General features: G+C 38.0%; 2 protein-coding genes across 2 annotated transcripts in view; both read left to right on the top strand.

Annotated features, from left to right (window-relative positions):
* Positions 1–12,010, top strand: part of LOC111146224 (ATP-binding cassette sub-family A member 3-like) — a 117,373-nt gene extending 105,363 nt beyond the window's left edge. Inside the window, exons 26-31 of the mRNA XM_022501678.1 lie at positions 4,316–4,503; positions 5,127–5,297; positions 5,676–5,866; positions 10,737–10,810; positions 11,210–11,324; positions 11,991–12,010. Coding sequence (XP_022357386.1) covers positions 4,316–4,503; positions 5,127–5,297; positions 5,676–5,866; positions 10,737–10,810; positions 11,210–11,324; positions 11,991–12,010 — 759 coding nt within the window. The remainder of the gene's footprint in view (positions 1–4,315; positions 4,504–5,126; positions 5,298–5,675; positions 5,867–10,736; positions 10,811–11,209; positions 11,325–11,990) is intronic.
* Positions 12,011–21,909: 9,899 nt separating this feature from the next.
* Positions 21,910–25,690, top strand: part of LOC111146327 (ATP-binding cassette sub-family A member 3-like) — a 195,964-nt gene continuing 192,183 nt past the window's right edge. The window contains exons 1-2 of the mRNA XM_022501838.1: positions 21,910–21,969; positions 22,531–22,783. Of these exons, the coding sequence (XP_022357546.1) occupies positions 21,910–21,969; positions 22,531–22,783 (313 nt within the window). The remainder of the gene's footprint in view (positions 21,970–22,530; positions 22,784–25,690) is intronic.

The raw sequence follows: 25,690 nt of genomic DNA on the forward strand, positions 1-25,690 counted from the left end.
CATATTGTGTTTTAACATTAATTTAAGTGATTTTATATTTTATTAAATGCTGATTGTCTATTGAGTGCAACTGATTTTTAAAAAGATTTATTTTAATTTTTTATTATTTTTTATTATGTTAGTCACCATACAGTACATCATTAGTTTTTGATGTAGTGTTCTGAGATTCATTGTTTACATAAAATACCCAGTGCTCCATGCAAAATGTGCTTCCCTAATATACCCATCACCAGGCCAACAGAGAGCAAGGGGAGGGGCAAAGAAAGAGGGAGAAAAGCACACTCTCCCCACTGAGCACAGAGCCCAATGTGGGGCTGGATCTCAGGACCCTGAGGTCATGACTTGAGCTGAAATCAAGAACCTGATGCTTAACCAGCTGAGCCCCCAGGCACCCTGAGTGTGACTGATTTTTAAATATTGAAGTTGTATTCAATAAAATTACTAAACTCTCTTAATTCTAATATTTGTCTTTAAATTATATTGGAATGTTTACTTTTTGGGGGGAATGTTTACTTTTAAATCATGACTGCTGCAAATAACAATTTATTTTCCTTTCCAATCTTACGCTTTTTTTCTAGCCATGGCTAGAACCTCTCCTCGGCACAGAATAGAAATGGCAATTGCAGATTCTCAGTCTGAAACTCATGGGCAAACTTTCTTATTCATGTTTTGTTTTTTATCTGTAAAACCCTCTTATTTACCCTCATTGGCAAAAGATATTTTCACTGTGTATAGAAATTTGAAGTTTGCCATTATTTTTCTTTAGCAAATTGACCTGCTGTTTCCCTATCATCTAGTTCCCATCATTACTTTTGAGAAATTAGCTCATTCTGATATTCCTTTATAGATAAGCTTTCTTTTCTCTCTAGCTTTTATATTTTATCTTTGTTTTACATAAGCTTCAATATGAAATATTTAGATATGAATCTAAAATTTTGTCCTGCTTGGAATGTGTTGACATTCTTCAGTTGATCGATTGGTGTCTTTAATTGGTTCTGCAACATTTTCACTTAATGATTTCTTCAAATATTTCTCCTGTTCCTTTCTCTCCTTCTGCAATTTTGGCTATCCACATATTTCCAATCTATCTTTCACTTTCACACTTCCCCATTTTTAATTTTTCTGCTGCATCCTAGCTGCCTTCTTATTACCTAATCTCCAGGTTAAGTTAATTTCTTCCATTGTCATTAAATTGCTGTCAAATGTATTCACGAAGTTTGTAGCCTGCTTTATTTATGGACTTTATTTATTTATTCATTTATTTTTAGTTTTTAGGTGTTATATGTGGTTCATTCCCAAAAATCCAAGTGACTTTATACTTTTCTTTCTCATAAAGATTTTAAAAATTTTATTAAGCTATTAAGTTTTTTATTTTAATTCCAGTATGATTAGCATATAGTATAATATTAATTTCAGGTGGACAGTATAGTGATTCAACAATTCCATACATTATTCGGTGTTCATCATGATAAGTATATTTTTCATTACCATCACCTATTTCACTCACTACCCACCACCTCCTCTATGATAACCATCAATTTGTCCTCTATAGTTAAGAGGCTGTTTCTTGGGTTGTCTCTTCCTCTTTTCCCTTTTGTTTGTTTCCTTGTTTCTTAAGTTCTGCATATGGAATGAAATCATGTTGTATTTTTCTTTCTCTGACATTTCACTTAGCTTGATACTCTCTAGATCCATCCACGTGGTTGCAAATGGCAAGTTTTCATTCTCTTTTATGCCTGAGTAATATTCCATTGTATATCTATGTATATACCGCTTCTTCTTTATCCATTCATCAATCAATGTACAGTTGGTCTGCCTCCATAATTTGGCTATTATAAATAATGCTACAATAAACACTGGGGTGCATTTATCCATCTGAATTGTGGTTTTCTGTCTTTGGGGCAAATTTCCAATAGTGGAATTACTAGACCATAGGGTAAGTTCTATTTTTAATTTTTTGAGGAAACTCTGTACTGTTTTCCACAGTGGCTGTTCCAGTTTTCATTCTCACCAACAATGCAGGAGGGTTTTCCTCTCTCCACACCCTCAGCAACACCTGTTGTTTCTTGTGTGGCTGATTTTAACCATTCTGACATGTGTGAGATGGTATCTCCTTATAGTTTTGATTTGCATTTCTCTGTTGATGGTGATGTTAAGCATCTTTTCATGTGTCTGTTGGCCATCTGGATGTCTTCTTTAGAGAAATTTCTGCCCATTTTTAAATTGGATTATTTGCTTTTTGGGTGTTGAGTTCTTTAAGTTCTTTACATATTTTGGATACTAACCCTTTACTGTATATGTCATTTCCAAATATCTTCTCCCATTCAGTAGGTTGTCTTTTAGTTTTATTTTTTTTTTATTGTTTCCTTCACTGTGCAGAAGCGTTCTATTTTAATATGGTCCCAATATTTTATTTTTGTTTTTATTTCCCTTGTCTTGGGAGACATATCTAGAAAAATATTTCTATGGCCAAAGCAGAGAAATTACTACCTGTGTTCTCTTCGAGAATTTTTATGGTTTCAGATCTCACATTTAGGTCTTTAATCCATTTTGAGTTTATCTTTGTGTGTGGTAAAAGAAAGTAGTCCAGTTTCATTCTTTTGTTGAAGAGACTGGAGACTGTTTTTGTCACATTGCATATTTTTGTCTCTTTTGTCAAAGATTAATTGACCATATAATCATGGGTTTCTTTCTGGGCTTTCTATCCTGTTCCATTTATCTGTGTGTCTGTTTTTGTGCCAGTACCATACTGTTTTGATTACTACAGCCTTGTAGTACAACTTGAAATCTGGAATAGTGATACTTCCGGCTTCATTTTTTTTCATAAATATATTTTAAAGTATTAAAAATTTATTTAAACATAATAAGCACAATCATTTGCACATCTGATCTGATAATTCCAACATCTGAAGTCATTTCAAATATGTTTCTCATGAGTATTGTTTCTACCCATGACATTCATGGTATCTTTTTCTTTGTTAATTGAGTTATGGTTGTATGCAGCTCATTTACTTTCAAAAATTATATGGGAGAATAATTTTAAACCTTTAAAATAGAAGAAAGGGTTTCTTTTATGACCCAGCAATTGCCCTAGTGGGTATTTAACCCCAAAGATACAGATGTAGTGAAAAGAAGGAGCACATGCACCCCAGTGTTCATAGCAGCAATGTCCACAATAGCCAAACTGTGGAAAGAGCAGAGATGCCCTTCAACCAATGAATTGATAAAGATGTGGTCCTTATATATGATGGAATATTACTCAGCCATCAGAAAGGCTGAATACCCAACTTTTGCTTCAACATGGGTAGGACTGGAGGAGATTATGCTAAGTGAAATAAGTCAGCCAAATTATCATAGGGTTTCACCTATTTGTGGAACATAAGGGATAGCATGGAGGACATTAGGAGAAGGAAGGGAAAATGAAAGGGGGGAAATCAGATGGGGAGACAAACCATGAGAGACTATGGACTCCAGAAAACAAACTGAGGGTTTTAGAGATGAAGGGTGAGTGGAGATGGATTAGCTCAGTGATGGGTATTAAGGAGGGGATGTATTGCATGGAGCACTAGGTGTTTTACACAGACAGTGAATCATGGAACACTACATTAAAAACTATTGCTGTACTATATGGTGACTAATGTAACATAATTTTTTAATTATGGGTTTGTTTTGATTTCTACCAAGAGATTAGGGGTATAAACAATCTGGGATTACTATAAATTAGTAAAATCTCAGAGGAAAAGTATGAACTTTAAGTATTTAGAATAATTTTAACTATTTTTAATTTTAATTAATTTTGATAAAATGATGTTATTTATTTTTTGTCTATGTGCATCTGAATGCAAATCCATAAAAGGGTTAGTTATTGGCAAAACAATAGTCATTGCATTCTCCTGTTTGTGGAAGTGGGGAAAGTCTTTACTTCTGGTTCAGCCTTACTATGAGACAACATCTACACAGGGCTGTGCAGGTTGTGCAGTGCAAAAAACTTCAATGATGGCCATGTCCTTTAGAGTTTCTTATTAATGAGGGGAGAATCTTGTATTCTCCTCCAAATTGTATTCTCCTCCAAATTCAGTGGGCTCTGGGATTTTAACTTTTTCATTGCTAAGATCTTTAAAAATCAATTGAGGAAGCTGTTATTCCAACTTAAAACAATAGGTCCAATAACCATCATTGTGTAGACTTAAAGAATAAAAATTCTTGGTAGGACTCTTAGAGACATGGTCTGGAGAACTGTGGTCTTCTATCTTATCCAGGGATGACCAGTAGAATAGATAACTTGAGTCCTTATTAAAGCAATTCTTGTAATCAGGTGAAGTCAAGAGTTGGCTATTGTCCTCAATATGATGCATTGTTGGAATACATGACTGGTCGGGAAATAATGATCATGTGTGCCAGATTATGGGGAGTATCTGAGCCCCAGATTCAGCTCTATGTGAATAGATGGTTGAGTTCAATGCAACTGGAAGCCCATGCTGACAAGCTTATCAGAACCTACAGGTGAGTCATTTCATTATGATGATCTTTGTGTTGCTGCCATTAATGTTGACATGCTTCCCTGTATTTCTGGTGTTTGAAATAAATGAGCACAGTTTCACCTAGGTCCCTCTGTCGCACAATTATCTAATTGTAAAACTATCTCACAAGTTGCTAGGTTTCAGATAATAGTAATAAGACATATCAACGTAGTTCCATGTATTTCCTTTGCAGAGATGAAACAAAATCCTTGTTCTATTTGAACCGTAGCCTCTAAATCTCAAAAGGGATTATATTATTCTTCCTAGTATCCATATGGTTCTTTGTCTCCCAAGAAAGTAGGAATATAAGCCCTTTGAATTATGGTAGATTTTTATACTTGGAAAATGATGGTACCCTAGGCACAGGTGAATAAATGCCACTGACAGTGTACCTAAAATCAGTTACAGAAGAGTCACTCATCTACATTTCAAATGAAAATTAATTGATATATACACCTGTACTGGGCTTGCTAACTTATTGAAGTGTAACTAATCAGCATTGTGGAATTCCATATTACATGTTTGTTGATATGTTTATGCTCTTTCCTATAAGTAACTAATTTATATAACCTCTCTTTCCCTTCTTCTCCTTCTATGACCATAAAGTGGAGGAACCAAACGTAGGCTGAGTACTGCTATTGCCCTAATGGGAAAGACCTCAGTCATTTTGCTGGATGAGCCATCAACGGGCATGGACCCTGTAGCCCGACGCCTGCTCTGGAATGCTGTGACATGGACATGTGAAAGTGGCAAAGCCATCATTGTAACTTCCCATAGGTGTGGCTCATTTGGAGGCTTAAATGAGGGTTGGCAAGTATTGTAGTGGTTATAAGTGAGAATTATTTGATGCTAGGAATATTGACAATAAATTTGCTTAGGTATGTGATTTCCTCCTTAATATTAATGAATGGAATGGCCAAAAATCCTCATCAAGTTAAAGAATTAAGAATGGGGTGAGAGCAGGAAGTTCAGGAGATGTGTTTGGGGATATGTACCCTACTACTAATTGTCTAAAAAAATTTCACTTTTCAACTATGATCTTTATGATGAGCAAATTCCATTTCACACTGAAAAGAGAGTCTTAAATTCCTGGCTCTGTTTGAACTACAGAATGTTCTCCAAAACAGAATTTTTTATGCTATTATGTTTTGCTAGATTGGAGGAATGTGATGCCTTCTGTACCAGGCTGGCCATAATGGTGCAGGGAAAGTTTCTGTGCCTGGGTAGCCCTCAACACCTCAAAAACAAGTTTGGCAACATTTACATCCTGAAGGTCAAGGTCAAGATTGATGCACAGAAGGGCAAACTGGATGGTTTAAAGTATTTCATCACACTGACATTCCCCGGTAAATTAAGTTGAACTAACTTTTATACAGATGTTTTAAAGCATGGGTTTTTCTGTTTCACCATCCATATGTTTTATGTCTTCAATAACTGTTTCTTATGGTTTATTGATACTTATTGATCTTCCATACTGAATTGCTTTGGGGAATCCTTCTGATAGTTTCTTAGCATAATAAGACAAGTTTCCCACACATACAAAAGTTCTCACTCAGCTCTTGTATCATTTTAATAAGGCAGCTTTGGATTCAAGCTGTCAATATAAATTACATCACTAAAGTCATATTTTTTAGTACAGTCCTCAATTATTTTCACATATTACCCATGCAAAGTTTTAAGGCTTTTTTCCTCCACCTATGCATGTATCCCCAGTCTTTTGGTATCTCGGCCAGGATGTGGTATAGAAATGCAAACGAGAACCACTAAGCTTTTCTCTTCTCTCAAAACTAGTTCTGCTTCTGCTGCTAAATTCAACAAGCACCTCTCTGCCTACATGGTATAATACCAGAGATAGCAACTATTTTTTTCTGTCCTTTACCTCTCTTTCCAAATATAAAGCAGAAACTTGGCAAAGATTTTAATAATGCTGGCTTTTCATCTTACCTTCCACTTTGTTAGGCTGAGCAAAATATCATAGAAGTTCCTATTGTGTGTCAGGTTGAGGAGTTGTAAGTTTATCTTCCAAACAATGGAAAATAGCATGATTGATTACACAGTAGGAATAGAGATCACAAACAGATAAGAAATGAATGGAAGAGCAGATGTGAAAAACAGATGTATGGGAAAATGATTACACCAGTGTTGGTCATAGTGATGGTGAGGTCCTATGACACCTGCAGATGGATGTGTCCATTAAGAAGTTCAATACTCAATGCATTCATTCAGCACATATTTTTGAGTACTTATTCTATCAGACTTCTACTTCATGTGGTGTCTAAATTACCACAAAAAGAAGCTGTGACCAAAAAAACCCTCACTTATTGTGTGCTCTCCTAGCTCTGCTTGAAGGAAGGACACTAAACTCTGACCCAAGACCTTGAGGATGTGGACACAAGAGGTTTAATGAGAATGTGGGTTTGAGACACATTCTCAACTGTAAGGTGGTTGTTGCCCCGTTCTTCCTTACATCATCCTGGAGCAAATACCTATTCAAATATGACAGAATCGAAAAGAAACCTGGCATGGAACATACACGTAAATGTTGATTTTTAAAAAGAAGAAATAAATATTACAAGCAAAAGTCATCTAGAATGTATACTTTAAAGAGGATTTGCCACTATAATCAGATATTTAGAATAAATTATTCTACATAATCCCAAGGAAATTTAAATGGCGTGAGTTCTTTTTTAAAATGCAAAGATGATTCTATTTCTACAACATGGAAGATTATATATTCTGAAAAGTACTGTTGGTAAAACAAAACTAAAAATTGATCAAAATTAAAACAAATACATTTTTAATACAATAATTGGCTTACAAAAAAAAAGAGAGAACAAATTTTAACCTGCAAACAGGAAGGAATAAAAAAAAGAAGAAACAAAAGAAAGGAAATAGTGAGCACTTAGAAAATGCTAATTGTGGAAGCAAATGCCATTGTAGCACTGGGATCACGCTGGATCCTCTTCAGTTGAGAAGCTCATGCTGAGACTGTCATGTAAAGGGGGACCCTCAAGTGGGCAGTCAGGGGCATCCTATGATTCCAAGCAGGAGCAAGCAGAGATCCTTTCTGGAGGAAAGGATCTGAAATTTAAGCTTTGAGTGTGGGGAGAAACAGAGGAGGCAGATATGAGAGAGTGCCAGAGGAAGATCTACACTGGGAGGCTTTATTACTTTATACATCCCAGAAGACTCTCAGAAGGAACCGGACTGGACTAAAGCTAAGAAAGATATTCTGTCCCACCTCATCTTCTACATAGGAAACTCCTTCTAAAGCTTTAAGAAAATTAATCTCATTTAAAGATAAATGACTGAAAAGATTATAAATTGTAAAAGATTATAATTGAATCCCACAGAAAAATATCATAAATAAAAGAGGATTAAAAATACCTATAGACATTGAAAGAACAGCAGAGCTATAGGGCCACAAAGCAGATGAAACTATTATCTAATATTTCAACATAAGCCTAAAGAATTAAGAAGGGAATGAATAGTATATAAGAAAATCTTAAATTCCAATTGAAAAGATAAAGAGATTAGATGGCTAGCCAACAGGTTGATATGCAGACATTGAAGAGGGTATTTTAAGGTAAACATTTCAGAAATACTTATCAAGAGCAAATAAACCACATAGAAAGCACAAGGGAAATGAAGATTGGAAAGGAGAAAAACAGAAAATCACTGAACAGAAACACAGGTGAGGTTTCAAAATAAAGTAAGCAAGAGGCAAGGCAAGGACAGTCCAACACAACTATGAAATTAGTCCAAAAGGAGAAAAGCAATGCCATAGATTAGAACACATACAAAAAAAAAAAAAAAACACCTAAAAACTATCATTCAAGAAAATTTCCGAAGATGAGACAAACCTGTTTACTGAAAAGACAACCTGAAAAATATCAACACCACCAAGGAATTTTCCAATCTAACTATTGTATTTTAATAAAAAAGTGGAATGACCTTTGGATCCCAGATTTAAAAAAACAAGGGGAAGAAGGAAAATTTATAAGGGAAAGAAAATTAGATTGATTTTGGGGCTTTGTGAAAAACCGTTTATGCCAAGAAAAATGTAAGCCATAGCAAAATGATGTTCAAGAATAAAATTCAAAAAGAGTTATAAACAGGTATTCAGGGAATATTACTCCTGATGGCTCTGCCTGAAGACTACACAGACAAAAATTTCATGTCAACTGAGGAATGACTAGAGGTGTCTGCATAGGAATTATTGGTGAGCCCTGAATGTTTACGCCAGTATCTTAAAAAGAAGGGACAATATAACTTTAGAATGAAGTTAACCATTAGAACAAAATAAATACTTTATCACAAGTATAACAGTAAGAAAAAGAACCAGCCACAAAGTGAAACACATACACACACAGTCATATTTTGTATATTTACATTTGTATTTATATTTATGCATTTACCTGGTATATATGCATATATAACTTCACAAATTATATAGGAAGACTCTAACTAAATATATTGTTCCTTTCAATATGCGTAAGTAGACTTAACTCCTGCATTAAATGAAAAAAAAATGTCAGCTTGGCTCACAGGCAAAATTCAGTTCTCTGGTAAGAAGTAAGCACTATCAAAAAACACAAAGAGGTTAAAATTTTAAAAATGGGTTTCATAATTCTCTTGCTATCCCATACTTGATCTTCAGCAATTTATTAATTTTTTTATTTCAGCTTATGTTATCTGGTTGTGTCTGCCTTGTACAAGCAAATGCTATGGTCCTGATCTTCTCTGTAGATGCCTGTCTCTACCCAGATATGGGTTAGTTATTTGCCCTGAGTTTGCCCTGTCAGGAAACTGAGGGATTCAAGAAATGCAATAATTTGCAATTTGTCCAGCTTTCTTGTACTAACAGTGGGAATTACAGTCTTTCCAAGTCACTATATCTCACAGGTGAAACTGGACCAATTTTTTAAAAAGCAATGGCCCAATGAGTCTACCTACAGCTATATTTTAGACACTTGTATCCACCTATAAAAAGAGATAAGTAAAATAATATTTAAGTCAGTAACATTCACAACAGTAAGACAGTAGCCTCTGTCTATCAGTATCCTAATGGAAAATAAATTGCAGAATATTCATATGCCAGATAACTATTTAGAGTAGAAAATGAATTATAGCTATATACAACTGCATGAATGAATCTCACAAATACTGAATGAAAGAAGAAGAAAAGAAAATATACTAGATGATTCCATTCACATAAAGGTCAAAGGTAGGAAAACTCTACCTCAGTTTTTAGAGGTATATGCATGGTAAAAACACCTTTGAAAAAGAAATGTCCACAATAACAATGAAGGTATTGGTAATTTTTTGGGGGGAATAGAGGCTGAGAAGTGGGACAAGGGTGAGTCTGGGTTACTGTTACTTGGCCTAAATAGGGTGAATTCATGAGGGTTTGCTTTGAAAAATTCATTAAACTCCATGCTTCAAATTTTTGACACACAAAAAAGAGCTTTATGGGATCATGGAGGCAATACATGCATTAAAATTCACATTAAGAAAATCCACTCACCCTTATAAACATGTATTTTTTACTTTAAAACATTTTGACCCCAGTATCCAATTTGCAACAATCTACAAATCATGCACTGATAAGTGTAAACACATTTATTTGTTTCAATTAGAAGTGGTTACCACCCTCTTCCCTTTTGTTCCACCAGTGGGTTCTTATTCCCAGTGAACAAAACCAGAACCCACAGCCTGACTTTGGTGACTTACATGTATGATTTCCTCTTTCACAGGGCATGTAATAATGAAAAAGCAAGGAGGCCTTGTCCTGCTCTCCTCCCCACCAAGCACACCACACATGCATACGTAGCCCCACAACCAGAGTGAAAATCCGGCCAGTTCATATTCTCAGCACTATGTTCAGGAATAAAGTCTTTGTAATGTTAGAATTTTAGAAGGCTCAGAGTTTTTACATAGGGTATCAGAGCTGACAATTTTATTGTGCCGGAAAGCCTGCACTCAATAATTGCTATGAACTCCACATAATAAGACTATTTTATCAGGAATAAATCCAAAAGGAATTAACCATGCCATATATATCAAAGACAGCAGGTTATTTGACCATGTTCCTTTTTGTATTAACAATGTCTATTCATCCCTCTATTGTGAATAATTAAGTTGATGTAACAATATTTTGGAAATTTAAAATGATATCTGCAAGATTATTCATCTATCCTGTTTTTCATTTCTTAGATAGTGTATTAAAACAGGAGAATCAAGGGATCCTTACCTACTATATTCCCAGCAAGGACAACAGCTGGGGAAAGGTAATGTAGAAACCATGACCTTCGAACATTACATACTAAGAAAGCACCAATGATGGGGGGGGGGGTATTTGATATCCAGGTATGTGTAATGGGAGCCTGACCTTGTATGAGGAGCAGAAAAGTAACCTAAAGTATGTTATTTTCCAAAAGTCCCTAGAGTTTAATTGATTTGTTTCTTAAATCCCATTGTTAGTCTATGTCCATCAAGAGAATGGGGACAGAACTGCTTCCTTGGAGATTCTTAATTATGTTTTCTACATTTTCTCATCTCCCCCTTTTGTCCTCCAACATTAACTTGACAGGACTTGGAGGAAGTGCGGGAGAGGCTTATCTGGGTTGGGCACTGGAAGGGAGGACTATAATGGTAACTGCACTTTTTTACTGCTGTTGTTACTAAAGGTGTTTGGTATTTTGGAGGATGCTAAAGAGCAATTCAATTTAGAAGACTATTCCATCAGTCAGATAACACTGGAACAAATCTTCCTGGCCTTTGCTAGCCCAGAGAACACAGAAGGTGATTATAAAGAAAAGGTACCATAAGATTCACTCCCAACCAGTGACACTTATGTCTTTCTCAGACTACTCCATCTACACATGGACACCCAGAGGGGCATCACTATGTGTGGGCATATCTTGATATAAGTATATTTACATAATAAAGAGCCCCCCCCCCAGAAGAACATACGTCACTCTTTTGTAGATTTACATGCATACATGCACGTGCAAATCTAAAGACATTTGTCGAAATTCCTGTTCATTTTTCTAGAAATATAAAAGAGTGCCATTAATCAGGGTAGGGAGAGGACCTATTCCTGAGCATTCTGAATGTTTAAACAGAAACATCCAGAAATGGCAGTGCTGTCAAGTGGGACAGCTTAAAGAACATGAGGATTATGGGTCAGTACTCGAGTGATGGCTAAGAGGAGCATTAAGCCTGTATCCGATCATCTTTCCCATGACTACACACATAATTTTATACCAAAAAGGATTTAATTAAAATCAATATCAGAGTTTAAGGGGTAGGGTAAGTTGGGTTGTTATTTCCAAAACTCAAACCAAGATTCTTCATTTGTAAAAGAATCTTTGTACCAAGACATTTAGAGTGCCAAGAACAGAAAGTAAAACAGTTCTCTAAAAATAGTGTGTTTTCTTCCCTAGTCTCATCCCACTTCTGATTAAGAGGGAAAGAAGAAGAAATGAAGTGGAGAGGGAGACAGAGAACTCTTCCTCAAATCTTGTTTGGGCACATGGAGTCCCCCATAAGCCACATGAGAACTCTAATCACTCTCAAGATTCATGGGCAGATGAGCAAGATGAGTAGGGATGACTGTTGTCCAGTTGCAGACAGAAGGAGTCCATGAAGCTACTCTATTTTGAGATGGTTTGTTTAAGGTTTCTATATTCTCATTTGGATTTTGTGAGTAATAAAATAATACCCAGAAGCTATTCTGTGTTTTATTGTTTTTAGGTATAACTCTTTATGGGTTCCACTCCCATACATGCCATACATTACCAGTGATTTCAGTAATTGCAAAATTTGTTTACAAGGCTTGCCACCTTTAAAAGGGGAGAGGGAACTCATTTGATTAAGTTATTACTTGCATCTGGTCTCACAGCTGGAATCAATAATGACTCTTTAATATTCCTTTAATGTGGGACTCTCTTTCACTGTCCCTCCCTATCCTCCCAATCCACCTCTTATCTTCCAGCAAGAAACAAAAAATTGTAGGCCAGTTCCTCTACTAAGCACTTTGCATGCATTGCATCATTTAATCCTACTACAAACCTCTGAAGTAAGTAGTGCAGCTATTATTATCCTCACTGTACATGGGAGACACAGAGGGGTGAAGGATTCAGCCAGGGTCACCCAGCAAGCAAGCAGGAATATCCCTATGTACCCATTAAGAGCCTGGAAATCACACAGCAATTTGAACAGGAGTTCTCTTTCTCTATACCTCCTTATAGCTACTTCAGAGGTTTGTAGTAGGATTAAATGATGCAGTGCTTCCAAGTGCTTAGTAGAGTTCCAAGAATGCTAAAGAATACACTATGGCGGGGCACCTGGGTGGCTCAGTGGGTTAAAGCCTCTGCCTTCCGTTGGGGTCATGGTCCCAGGGTCTTGGGATATAGCCCCACATCTGGCTCTCTGCTCAGCGGGAAGCCTGCTTCCTCCTCTCTCTGCCTGTTTGTGATCTCTGTCTGTCAAATAAATAAATAAAATCTTAAATAAAAAAGAAAAAAAAAAGAATACACTATGGCTGAGGGAAAATACACAAGAAAGAAACAAACTTGGAAGAAGACTCCTCAAGGCTGGGATGCAGACCTTCTTGGAGAAGGTGAAGTTGGTGGGAAGTTCCTTGGCCTTGGGTCAAGGCTTTTCCACACCTGCTGAGCAAGCAGGAAGTGTCCCGGTGGAGTACAGGCTGCCTAGGCCGGCCAACAGGGAACTGGCTGGACCTAGCAAGCAGGGAACTTTTCTGTGGTTGTTGACGGGCTGGTAGTAAGAAGGGGCACCTGCGAGAGTCACTGAGTATCCACTGTTAATGAGGGTTGGGCCTGTAGGGTGAATGCTGCGAAATGTCCTCCACACCTGCTGCTGACAGCCGCAAGGTGATAGCAAGAAGAATCAGAGAAAACACCTGAACCTGGACCAGCAGCCCTTGGTCCTGCAGGGTCCCTCCAGCACCCGCTCCTGACAAAGCTTAACCTGATCGTTCAAGAGCCCTGCTCCATTTAGCGCTGAGAGGCCGGAACCCGATACCGGGTCTAGTAGGGAAGCGATTTGCCCTGAGTTCAGAACTTGGGCTTCCAACCATCAAGCTACAGTGGAGATGCCTGTTGGCGGGGAGGATGCACCAACAGAAGCGGCCATCAACGCCTTGGAGCAGCATGAGAAAGGTGGGGGGCTGAGGCCCACTGAGTGGCTGGTGGGTCAGGGCAGGGCGCGCAGAGGACGCAGTGGGGAGCGGGGGGTCTCAACGCGCGGAGCGCCCACGGGCAAAGGCGGCGCATGCCACCCGGGCGAGGCGAGTGGCGGCGCGCCTTAGATCGGGTAGCTCCGCGTCTGGGCTTTGAGGGGCCCCGGGAGCGGGCTTGCGGGCCCCTGTGCCTGCACCTCCGCAAGTTTTCTGTTGATGCCCACAACCTTGGAGGGCGGCGGCCACTGAATCTCCTCCCACTTCCTGCCACCGGCTACTGGGTGACCGTGATACATGAGGGAGAGGGGAGTCAGCGACAGAGGGAAGGATGGTTGGGTTGTCCAGTGGTGTGTAGAGGTGAAGCGCCTGGGAGCAAGCGAAAGGGCCCAAGGCAGGGCCCTCATGGGCCTGGAGCCTGGGGCAGCGTGCGAAGCAAGAGTTTAGTGAGGCCTCACGCTCTGAGGGGTCCCGGGGAGGTTCCGGTGCGCACGCGGGAGAGGGAGACGCCGGCTGGAGAGGTGGTGAAGCCGGAGTGCGCAAGGGCTGCAGGTAGTCAGGGGCGGGGTGGGGACTGGGCGAGTGCGCGCATGCGCGAGGAAGGGGGTGGGACGCGCTCAAGCAGCCCGTGGCCAGGCAGTTGGGGTAAGGCGTTGCGAGGAGGCTCGGCGCGGCGCGGGAGACGCGAGTTCCTGTGAGGTGGAGGTGGAGGTGTGGCCTTGGCGGTTTTGAGGCCTGAGAGGTGAGTGTGGGACCTCCCTACCCCTCTGTCTTCTCCCCAGATTCCCCCGGGGAGGCGGACGGTGCTCCCCGGACTGCCCTGGAGGCAGACCTGCCAGCCACACTCTGAGCGCAGAGCCCGAAAGTGTGAACAGCACACAACACCCCAAACCCCCAAATACACTGGAACCCTCCACAACCCTCTCGACTCCCCTCCAAAATGATACCCAAATCCCCTTGTGTGTAATATACATAATATTACCTATACCTCACTGTCGAATGTCAGCGGCCGCTACACCCAGTGTGGACTCTTTACCCAGTTTTGCTTGTCCCTCCCTGGACCTCACCCCCATCCTTTCCCTCTCCAGGTTCCCCTGCATTGGAGAGTGCATCCAGGGCTTCCCAGGGGGGAGAAAGTGTCCCCCCCCCCAAAAAAAAAACCCACCAAAACAAGCACAGGAAGTGAAAGCCACTTCTCTGGACCATGAAACACACAGAGACGCTAACCAGAGCAAATTAAACAAATTTGTATTTTGGCTGTGCCAAGTATTTGAAAGTCAGGGCTCTGGAGGCACATGTTGTGGGTCTAGGCCTGGGGAATCCAAATTTATTTGCTGCGTGACTGTCCCAGTCATCTGGAGCTGCTGTAACAGAATACTGCAGGCTGGGTGACTTGAACACAGCCAATGTACTTCTGACAGTTCTGGAAACTGGGAAGTCTCTGATCAAAGCTCCATGCAGCTTCAGTGTGTGGTGAGAGCCTGCTTTCTGTTTCAGACAGGCATCTTCTCACTGTGTCCTTCACATGGCCGAGGGAGCAAGGGAGCTCTTGGGGCCTGTGTCATAAGGGCACTAATGCCATTCATGAGGGCTCCATCCTCATGACCTAATCACACGCCACGTGTCCCTGATGGTGATACCATCACACTGGGGTTAGCATTTCAACATACCAATTTGGGGAGAAGGGGAAGACGCAGACATTCGGATTATAGCAATGACCTAATAATGTAAATTAGGTATCATCGTCTAAAAGAAACTGGATACCACTTGTACCCATCTCTGAGGGTAATTTGAATATTTCAACTGATAGAACCTAGTAAATGTTCCATAAGTAGAGGAAGGGTATGGAAGTTAAGTGCTGCAGGAAGCTCAAGTGTCTTAGTTCTCCTCTGCCAAAGTGGAAATTGCACTGAACTAAGGTTGACCAGTAGAACACATTGAGTAACTTCTTGAAGTTTGTTCCTGTGGTTCTCTGTGATTAGGCCATGTGTGTTTTCTATTGGTGCCTGTTAGAAGCTAGCTCCTACACTCCTACAGAGACGGGAATGGGGTGCCGTCTTCTGTCAAGATTACATTTCAAAGGATGACTCCCAGGTCCTTCAGAGAGTGAGTTTGGGGTGGTGAAACAGGTAAGAGGCTTGTTAAAAGAGTTGCATATGTTTTAGACGGAGAAAGGATGTATAATTAGAGGTTTTCTAAAGCAGACACCCAGAAAAAAGGGTGGTCAGGACCCTCAGCCAGGGAGAGTTGTCTATATGGTATTAGTCCAGCTCAGAGGAACATGCAAGCCATCTTGGTCACCTCATTTTATGCAAAGTAGGCAGAAGATTTAAAAGGAAAGATACTTTTGTTTTAGCAGAATTAAGAAAGCTGCTGTGTTTCATTCAGAACAGCTCAATGCTTTTCAGAAATGAAAATGAAGTATAGTGAGTATATGTCTCATTCTAAGAATTTAGGACTATAAGGAATATAATGGCTTAATTTTCAGTAACTCCATTTAATTGCTTTTTTAGAGACCACACATCAGTAGGTTGCCTTAAAACTTTTTAGACACACCAGCTTCATGTGCTTTCAACTTCCTCCTCCTTTCCTTCCCACCCCAGGGTTGCATCCAAGTTTGGGGTGGACAGGAGTGGGTGTGCATTTAGTTTTTAAGGCCAGATTATTATAGATGAACTGGTTCCTAGCCTGGCTGTTGTGGAGTCAGACCTCCTCTGCCTGAAGATTCTCCCAGATCTGTTCCCCGGGATAGTGAAGAAGGTGGGATGACAGGATATTAAGAAGCTTTGCTTTTCCTCTTTGTGCATAATTTCAAATCATTTGTGTTACCCTAGAAAGGATAATTGGAAAGAACCAGATTTTGTCCTTTTAGGCTCAGGTATTCCTCTCTCTTTTTGAGACCGGAAAAAAAATTTTTTTTTGAATGGGGGATGGGACACTAAAATTGTATGAAGTTGGAAACTTACAGTTAATATTTTGAAATATTACCCACTATAAGAGCAAGAGAAAGAAGTTCTTGGGTCAGTCAGTACATCAGGTAGTTCTTCACAGATTTATAACCCCCAACATCTGAAGAAACGATTAGAAAAATGGTACACGTGCATTGTAGAGAACTCAAGTCTTACAGACATAACAAATTGTGGAATGTGTTAATCTATACTTCACTCTTGAGAGACAATGTCAACAAATTAGAATATATTCTACCATTTTTCTTCTCTCTACATAAACTAACACATATATGTATATCTTTACAAAAAAGTATTTATATCAAATAGAATGTTTTTCATCTTTTCCCCCTTCACAATGTATTATCCTCCAATGAAAATACAATTTTTATCCTCCTCTTTGAAACAGATGAATAGGATTTTACTGAAAGGATTGCCATTATTTATGTAATCATTCTGTGTACATTTTATCTTACTAATTCCAGTGTTCTGGTGAATGATGACCTTTCTGTATGAATCTTTGTTTTGCTTTAAACCCCTTTATTGTTAATGTAGCAGACACCTACTAAGTGTCTTTTATCTACCACTGAGGGGTAATATTTACTCTTATGTGAAGCCCTACCTTCTAATGAAAAATTCAAGAATGGTGTAATTGCACAGTTAGAAGACTGTATGAATTATAAATTGATGTTATGCCATTGTCATGTAAACAAAACACCTGCCATGCTGTTTTGAATAAGGTTAGTCTTGTATTAATTGAGGTGTTCAGGATTGCAGTCTTTAAATAAAAAATGGGCAATGCACTAGGCTTTATGTTGTTTGGGACCCAAAGGAAAATGACACTATCCCCACTATAGGGCTGTCAAAGGTGTCTTGTCAAAATCTTAATGCTAAAGGTTGTTTTTTAGCCTCCGTGCTTAGTATATAGGAGCTATAATGATATTAAAAATTTTTTCACTTGAAGTAAAATTTACATAATATGGAATGCCCAGGTTTTGAGTGACAGTTTGATCAGTTTTGAAAAATGTATACCTCTGTGAAGACACAGACCATTTGTATCACAACAGAGAATATCCTCCTGCCCCTTTGTTTTCAACCACCACTCACCCTGGACACCCTATCCCTTGATAGGATTTTGCCTCTTCCAGGTATTCCATATGAATGCAATCATGTGGGATGTATGTTTTGTGCCTGGCTCTTTCTTCTTATACCCTTTCTCACATCCTCCCATACTTAGAGTACTGCTCTGTTTTATCTCTGTAATTTTGTATGACTTGTATGTATATTCTAGATAGGAGATCTTTATTAGATACATGTATTGTGAGTATTTTCTTTTTCTGGCTTGCCTTTTGGTTTTCTTAGCAGTGTCTTTTGAACAGTAAAAGTTTTTTTGTATTACTTACGTCCAGTTTATTTTTCTTTTGTGTCCTAAGTCAGAAATCTTCACATACCAGATTTTGAGGATTTTCTCCTGTTTTCTTTTGAAAGCTTTAATTTTTAGGCTTTTAATATAGATCTGTGATATATTTTGGGTTCATTTTTATGTGTGGTATGAGGTAAGATCAGTGCTCATTTTTTTTTTCCATACACATACCCAGTTGTCCTAGCACCATTTTTTGAAGTCTTTTCTTTACCTGTTGAATTTCCTTGGTAATTTGTAGAAAATAATTGACCACAGTTATGTGGATCATAAATATATGATTGTATTTCTAGACCCTAATCTGTGTTGTTGGTCTGTTTCTGTCTCTTCACCAATACCACACTATTTTTTTTTTTCTATTTTTTGGTGCTTATTTCTCCCTTCCATTTTAGAGAGATTAGCCCTTTGCCTTTAAGTTGCTAGTTTTCTCAGTTTGTCGTTTGTTTCTTAAATTTACTCATGTTAACCGCACAAAACGTACTTTTTAAACATGTTATTTTATGAAACTTGTATTGCTAGTGGATTCTAATTCATGGAGTCTTTTCCCACTCCCACGTTTTATCTGTTTCCAAATGACCATTTATTCCAGCAACATTTTAAAAAAAATACATCTTTTACCCAGTGAATTCAATGTTACCCACAACATATCCTGAATTTCTGTATGTACTTTGGTTTATTTCCAGACTTTGTATTTTGTTCCATTTCTCTGGCTTACAATTAATGTACTAGTACCACTTTTTTTTTTTTTTTTTTTTTTTTTTTTTTTTAAACTAGGCTCCACAGGAGCCCAGTGCAGGGCTTAAACTCAGGACCTTGAGATCAAGACCTGAGCTGAAATCAAGCATCAGATACTTAACCACCTGAGCTACCCAGTTGCCCCTACCACCCATTTTTTTAAAAGATTTATTTATTTATTTATTTGATAGAAAAATCACAGGAAGGCAGAAGTAGGCAGAGAGACAGGCAGATAGAGAGGGAGAAGCAGGCTCCCTGCTGAGCAAAGAGCCTGATGTGGGGCTTGATCCCAGGACCCTGGGATCATGACCTGAGCCGAAGGCAGAGGCTTAACCTACTGAGCCACCCAGGTGTCCCAGCTATCACCCATTTTTAAGTGTAGAGACTTTATAGTATATTTTAGCATCTGGTAGAGCTAAAGTTCACCTCATTAATCTTATTTTTCAGTATTTTTCTAGCTGTTCTTTATTACCTTTCCAAATAACTTTAGAATGAAAGGATACTTACTGGTTATTATTTTCATTGGGATAACATTAAATATATGTGGACTTTGGAGAAAAATGACATATTTATGATTTTGGAACATCCTATTGAAAACAAGGAATATTTTTCTAACTGTTCAAATCTATTTCTGAGTTTTACAAGAGGGCTTTATTTATTTTTAAAGATTTTATTTATTTATTTGAGAAAGAGAGAGAGAGAGAGAACAGAGCATAGAGGGAGAGTGAGAGGGAGCAGCAGACTCCCCACTGGACAGACAGACTGACGTGGGGCTCAGTCCCAGGACCCTGAGATTGTGTCCTGAGCTGAAGGCAGATGCTTAACCGAATAAGTCACCCAGGCACCCCTATAAGTGGCCTTTAAAGTTTTCTTCATATAAACCTTGCACATTTTTTATTACATTTATTTCTAACTATTTTGTCTTTGTTGCCATTACAAACTAGAGTATTCCCTTTATGTCTTGTAATGAGTTTTTTGTTTTTAAGTTCTGTGTATATGAAAGTTACTGGTTTTTATGTTATATATGTGACTATAAGTAAGTAAAGTTTTATATACTGTGAAAATCAAAAGATTGAATTTTTTTTTAAAGATTGAATTTTTTTTTAAATTTAAGTTTTAGTTAACCTATAATGCAATATTGGTCTCATTGGTGGTTTCCCTGCTTACATTCCCTAGGTCCTTAGTACTTAGCCTCTAAGTGTGTGAAACCTTATGTCTGTCCCTCAGATTGAAACTCTAGATTCAGTGAATCATCACTTATATACAACACCCAGTGGTCATCACAAGTGTACTCTTTAATACCCATCACCCTTCTAGCCCATTCCCACCTACCTCCCTCTATCAACCCTCAGTTTGTTCTCTATCTTTAAGAGTCTCTTATGGTTTATTTCCCTCCTCCCCCCCCACTGTCTACTTCCCATATGTTCATCTGTTTTCTTTCTCTGACTGACTTATTTCACTTAGCATAATACTTTGGAGTTCCATCCACGTCATTACAAATAGCAAGATTTCATTCTTTTTGATGACTGAATAATATTCCATTGTATATTTATACCATATCTTCTTTATCCATTCATCAGTTGATGGACATGTGGACTCTCTCCATCACTTGGCTATTGTTGATAATGCTGCTATAAGGATCATGGTGCATGTATACCTTCAAATCTTTATGTTTCTGTCCTTAAAAAGGTTGAATTTTTTGTTTCTCACATTGGTTTTCTTGGGTCAAGCAATTATATCTGCAGGTAGAGATAGTTTTACTCTTGTTTTGTCTGATTTCATTGTCTAAAATCCTTAATACATTGTTAACCTGTAGTGGGAATAGTAGCCATCATTATTTTTTCTAAAGTGTGGTGTATACATTTTACTGTATTAGGAAATATCCATGAATTCCTATTAGTTTTTAAGTGGTTTTAATCAGGAACAAAAGTTAAATTTTGTCAGAGGCCTTTTTAAGAAGGTAATTATAAGACTTTTCCATGTGAGATATATTAACATGGTGAGTTCCATGATAGATATTCTAATAGTGAACCATCTTTTTTTTTTCCTGGAATAATGCCACTTGCTTATAGTGTAATTTTTTTAATACTTGGATTATATTTGGTAGTATTTAGAATATCTTATAGATATGTAAGTGGAATTATGTTGTTTCTTTTGGGGGAGTTAGGTTTGCTTCCTAAAAATAATTTGATTGTTTCACTTCTGTGCTCTTGAAAGCTTAAGTAGTGTTGGAATTATCTGATTATCGAAGGTTTGACAAAATTTCCCTATGCTTTGATGGAGCATTTCTTAGATAATCTTTCTGTTTCTTCACTGAAAATTCATCTGTTTTATATCTCCAAGAGGATAAATTTTGGTATAAAAATTGAGGTTCCAGATGACTGTATAAGCTTCTTTCTGTGAGATATCATTGAGCTCTGGCAAGGACAAAGGAGTGCACAAGAATGGTGGTCTCCCTGCTTACATTCCCTACATCCACGTACTTAGCCTCTAAGTGTGTGAAACCTTGTGTCTGTCCCTCAGATTGAAGCTCTAGACTAAGTAAATAGGCCTGTTTCACAGGAAAACTGAACTTGTTTTGCAGTCTCCTGTCAATGCAGTGCCCTGGCAATGGTGGTCTGCCAAGAATTATCTTTCCACTTGTTACAGTCCCATGGATTTAGGTTTTTTTGGTATTACAAGTATTTATATTAGTGTATTCATGGATATTTTCCTTATTGCATGTACATATGTGTTTTATTGGCTAAATATATCATTGTGAGACCATTCACACCATCATTCTGTGAAAGAATTAGGTTGCAGCCCTCATACCTTCAGGCACATAACCATTTGGAGAAATGGAACCACATCTTATATTTTAAATGTATTAGAAGTTCATTAGATATCAAGTAAACAAATATAAAAATGAAAACAAGATGACTTTCTTTATTTCCAATATGTAATTATTCCTGCTATCAATATTTGAGGCCGATTAAGAAGAAAATTAGGAGAAAGAAGTAATTCTGTTATTTGCTTGATGTTCACATTATTAGGTGACTTAATATTATAAAACTTTCCTCTACCCCTGGAGGTGAATTGTAGAGAATGGATTTGTTGACATTCAACCAATTTGCAGTCCTCCTCTGGAAAAATTTTACCTTAAAGGTGGGTAAAGGCTGTATAAAATGTTCATAAATGGCCATTTGTTGCAGTTCAGGGTTGTGTGTGTATGTGTGTATACATACTTTTGAAAAAATTAGTTCCAGAGCTCTAAGGTAGCTCTTCCAAATGTATAAAACTGAGTTAATCAGTAGAATAGTATGGCCTATAAGAAAGTTGGGAACAGGGGGCGCCTGGGTGGCTCAGTGGGTTAAGCCTCTGCTTTCGGCTCAGGTCATGATCTCAGGGTCCTGGATTGAGCCCTGCATTGGTGTGGAGGGTGGTCTCTGCTCAGCGGGAAGCCTGCTTCCTTCTTCCTCTCTTCCTGCCTCTCTGTCTACTTGTGATTTCTCTGTCAAATAAATAAAATCTTTATTTAAAAAAAAAAAGAAAGAAAGAAAGAAAGAAAGTTGGGAGGGATGGAGGTGAAGGTGCAACAAGACAGTCTGGGAAGTACTTGGCTGTTCCAGAGTAAAACTGTCAGGAGTTTAATATCATAGAACTATTCATTTGCATTGACTGTGTGTCCTTAAATTAATTAACACCATCTTTTTGTTTCTCTTCTAGAGGAGGCAGTTCTTTACTTTAACATTGGAAGTCTTAACAGCACTGGTGTTCCCAGCGATGATTTTGATATTCCGTACACACATTGCTATAAAAGTTGTTGGACCTTATAGTTATACTCCTCAGCCCATCAATTCTTTGCCTTCTTTCCTAAAAAATCCTGAAGAGTGGGAATTGACTTATGTGCCTTCTAATATTGATGTGATACAGGAGATCATTGAGAATGTAAAGAGGAATCTGAACACCAGTATAAAAGGTTAGAAATTAAGGTTTTCTGTAACACAAAATTGTTTTTCAGTGGAGATAAAGCAGTGTTTAAAAAAAAAAGAATAAAATTAAAGGAGTCACAATTTTAAATTTTAATTTCCCAATTTTAAATTCCCAGTTTTTAAACTTGCAATGTAACTATAAAGACAGTGTGGTATTGGTGGAGGGATAGACACATAGATAAATGAAACAATACAGGCATACCACAGGTTCAGTTTCAGACTATTGCTGTAAAGCTAGTCAAATGAATTTTTTCATTTCCCAGTGCATATAAAAGTTATGTTTACACTATACTGTAGTCTGTTAAGTAAGTAGTCACATTATGTCTAAAAAAGCAACTCATACCTGAACTTAAAAATACTTTATTACTAAAAAATGCTGTCATCTGAGCTTTCATCAAGTCATAATCACTGATCACATATCACCATACAAATATAATAATGATGAAGAAGTTTGAAATATTGCAAGAATTACCAAAATGTGACATATAGATGAAATGAGTTGACGCTGTTGGAAAATGGTATCACTAGACTTGCTTGACTCAGGGTTGCCACAGACGTTCAATTTTTAAAAAATACAGTATCTGCAAAGTGCAATAAAACAAGTTATACCTGTAGAGAATACAGAGATAGAATTACACAAATATGCCAAAATACTGTTTACAATAGTAGAAGGATAAGTTTTTCAACAAATAGTGCTAAACAATTGGACATCAGTAGCCAAAACAATGAAACCTCACATCAAAATGGATCACAGGTCTAAAAGAATCTACATCACAGATCTAAAAAAATACATCAAAATGGATCACAGATATAAAAGTAAACTGAGAGACACCTGGGTGGCTCAGTCAGTTAAGCATCTGACTTCAGCTCAGGTCATGATCCCAGAGTCCTGGGATCGAGCCCCATGTCAGGCCCTCTGCTTAGCCGGGACTCTGCTTCTCCCTCTCCTTCTGCCTGCTGCACTGCCTGCTTTTGCTGTCTCTCTCTCTCTCTGTCAAATAAATATATAAAATCTTTAAAAAAATAAAAATAAAAAAATAAAAGTAAAATGATAAAATATTTAGGAGAGAACAGAAAATCTTTGTAACTTCATAAAGAGTTGAAGTATTCTTAGACACCATTCATGAAAGAAAAAAATGAAAAATTGGACTTCTGATATATAATATTATTTGCTCTTGGGGTTAAAATATGCATGCATAATTTTTCACAATCAACTTAGAACATTTTACTACTTTATTTTCACATCTACACAAGTGAAAACTATACCAGAAAGTGTTGTGATTTATGAATGTATTTTAAAGAACTTAAGAAAACTATTTACCCAGATATTTACCATAGGTCTTGTTTGTAACCTCATTCTTTTTTTTAAAATTATGTTCAGTTAGCTACCATATAGTACATCATTCATTTTTGATGTAATGTTCAGTGATTCATCAGTTGCATATAACAGCCAGTGCTCATTACAGCATGTGCCCTCCTTAATATCCATCACCCAGCGACCCCATCCTTCAACCCCCACCCCTCTGAAACCTTCAGTTTGTTTCCCAGAGTCCCTACTCTCTCATGGTCTCCCTCTCTGATTTCCCCCCTCCAGTTTTCCCTCCCTTCACCTATAGTCTTCAGTGCTATTTATGTTCCACATATGAGTGAAACCATATGTTAATTGTCTTTCTCTGCTTGACTTATTTTATTTACCATAATCCCCTCCAGTTCCATCCATATTGGTGCAAATGGTTGGTATTCATCCTTTCTGATGGCTGAGTAATATTCCATTGTATATATGGACCACATCTTCTTCATCCATTCATCTGTTGAAGGACATCTTGGCTCCTTCCACAGTTTGGCTATTGTGGACATTGCTGCTATGAACATTGGGGTGCATGTGCTCCTTCTTTTCACTGCATCTGCATCTTTGAGGTAAATACCCGGTAGTACAATTGCTGGGTCTTAGGGTAGCTCCATTTTGAACATCCTGAGGAACCTCCATACTGTTTTCTAGAGTGGCTGTACCAGCTTGCATTCCCACCAACAGTGTAAGAGTGTTCACCTTTCTCCACATCTTTGCCAACACTTGTTTCCTGTCTTGTTAATTTTTGCCATTCTAACTGGTGTAAGATGGTATCTCAATGTGGTTTTGATTTGAATTTCCCTGATGGTTAGTGATGTTGAACACTTTAATTTTTTTTTCTGTTAGCCATTTGTATGTCTTCTTTGGAGAAGTGTCTGTTCATGTCTTCTGCCCATTTTTTGACTGGATTATTTCTTTTTTATGGGTGTTGAGTTTGAGAAGTTCTTTATAGATCTTGGATACTGGCCGTTTGTCTGTAGTGTCATTTGCAAATAATCTTCTCCCATTCTGTGGGTTGCCTCTTAGTTTTGTTGACTGTTTCCTTTGCTGTGCAGAAGCTTTTTATATTGATGAAGTCAATATAAAAGTTCATTTTTGGGGCACCTGGATGGCTTAGTCATTAAGTGTCTACCTGTGGCTCAGGTCATGATCCTAGAGTCCTGGGATCGAGCCCCACATTGGGCTCCCTGCTCTGTGGGAAGCCTGCTTCTCCCTCTCCCATTCCCCCTGCTTGTGTTCCCATTCTGACTCTCTCTTTCTTTGTCAAAAAATAAAAACTATTTTAAAAAAGTTCATTTTTGCTTTTGTTTCCTTTGCCTTTGGAGACACATCATGAAAGAAGTTGCTGTGGCCAATTTCAAAGAGTACTGTCTATGTTCTCTAGGATTTTGATGGATTCCTGTCTCACAGTGAGGTCTTTCCTCCATTTAGAGTTTATCCTTATGTATGGTGTAAGAGAATGGTCCAGTTTCATTCTTGAAACTTGTATGAGCTGTCCAGTTTTCCCACATGATTTATTGAAGAGACTGTCTTTTTTCCATTGGAT

This window comes from Enhydra lutris, unplaced genomic scaffold (assembly GCF_002288905.1).
Source record: "Enhydra lutris kenyoni isolate GAN:26980312 unplaced genomic scaffold, ASM228890v2 scaffoldscaffold13, whole genome shotgun sequence".
Taxonomy (NCBI): domain Eukaryota; kingdom Metazoa; phylum Chordata; class Mammalia; order Carnivora; family Mustelidae; genus Enhydra; species Enhydra lutris.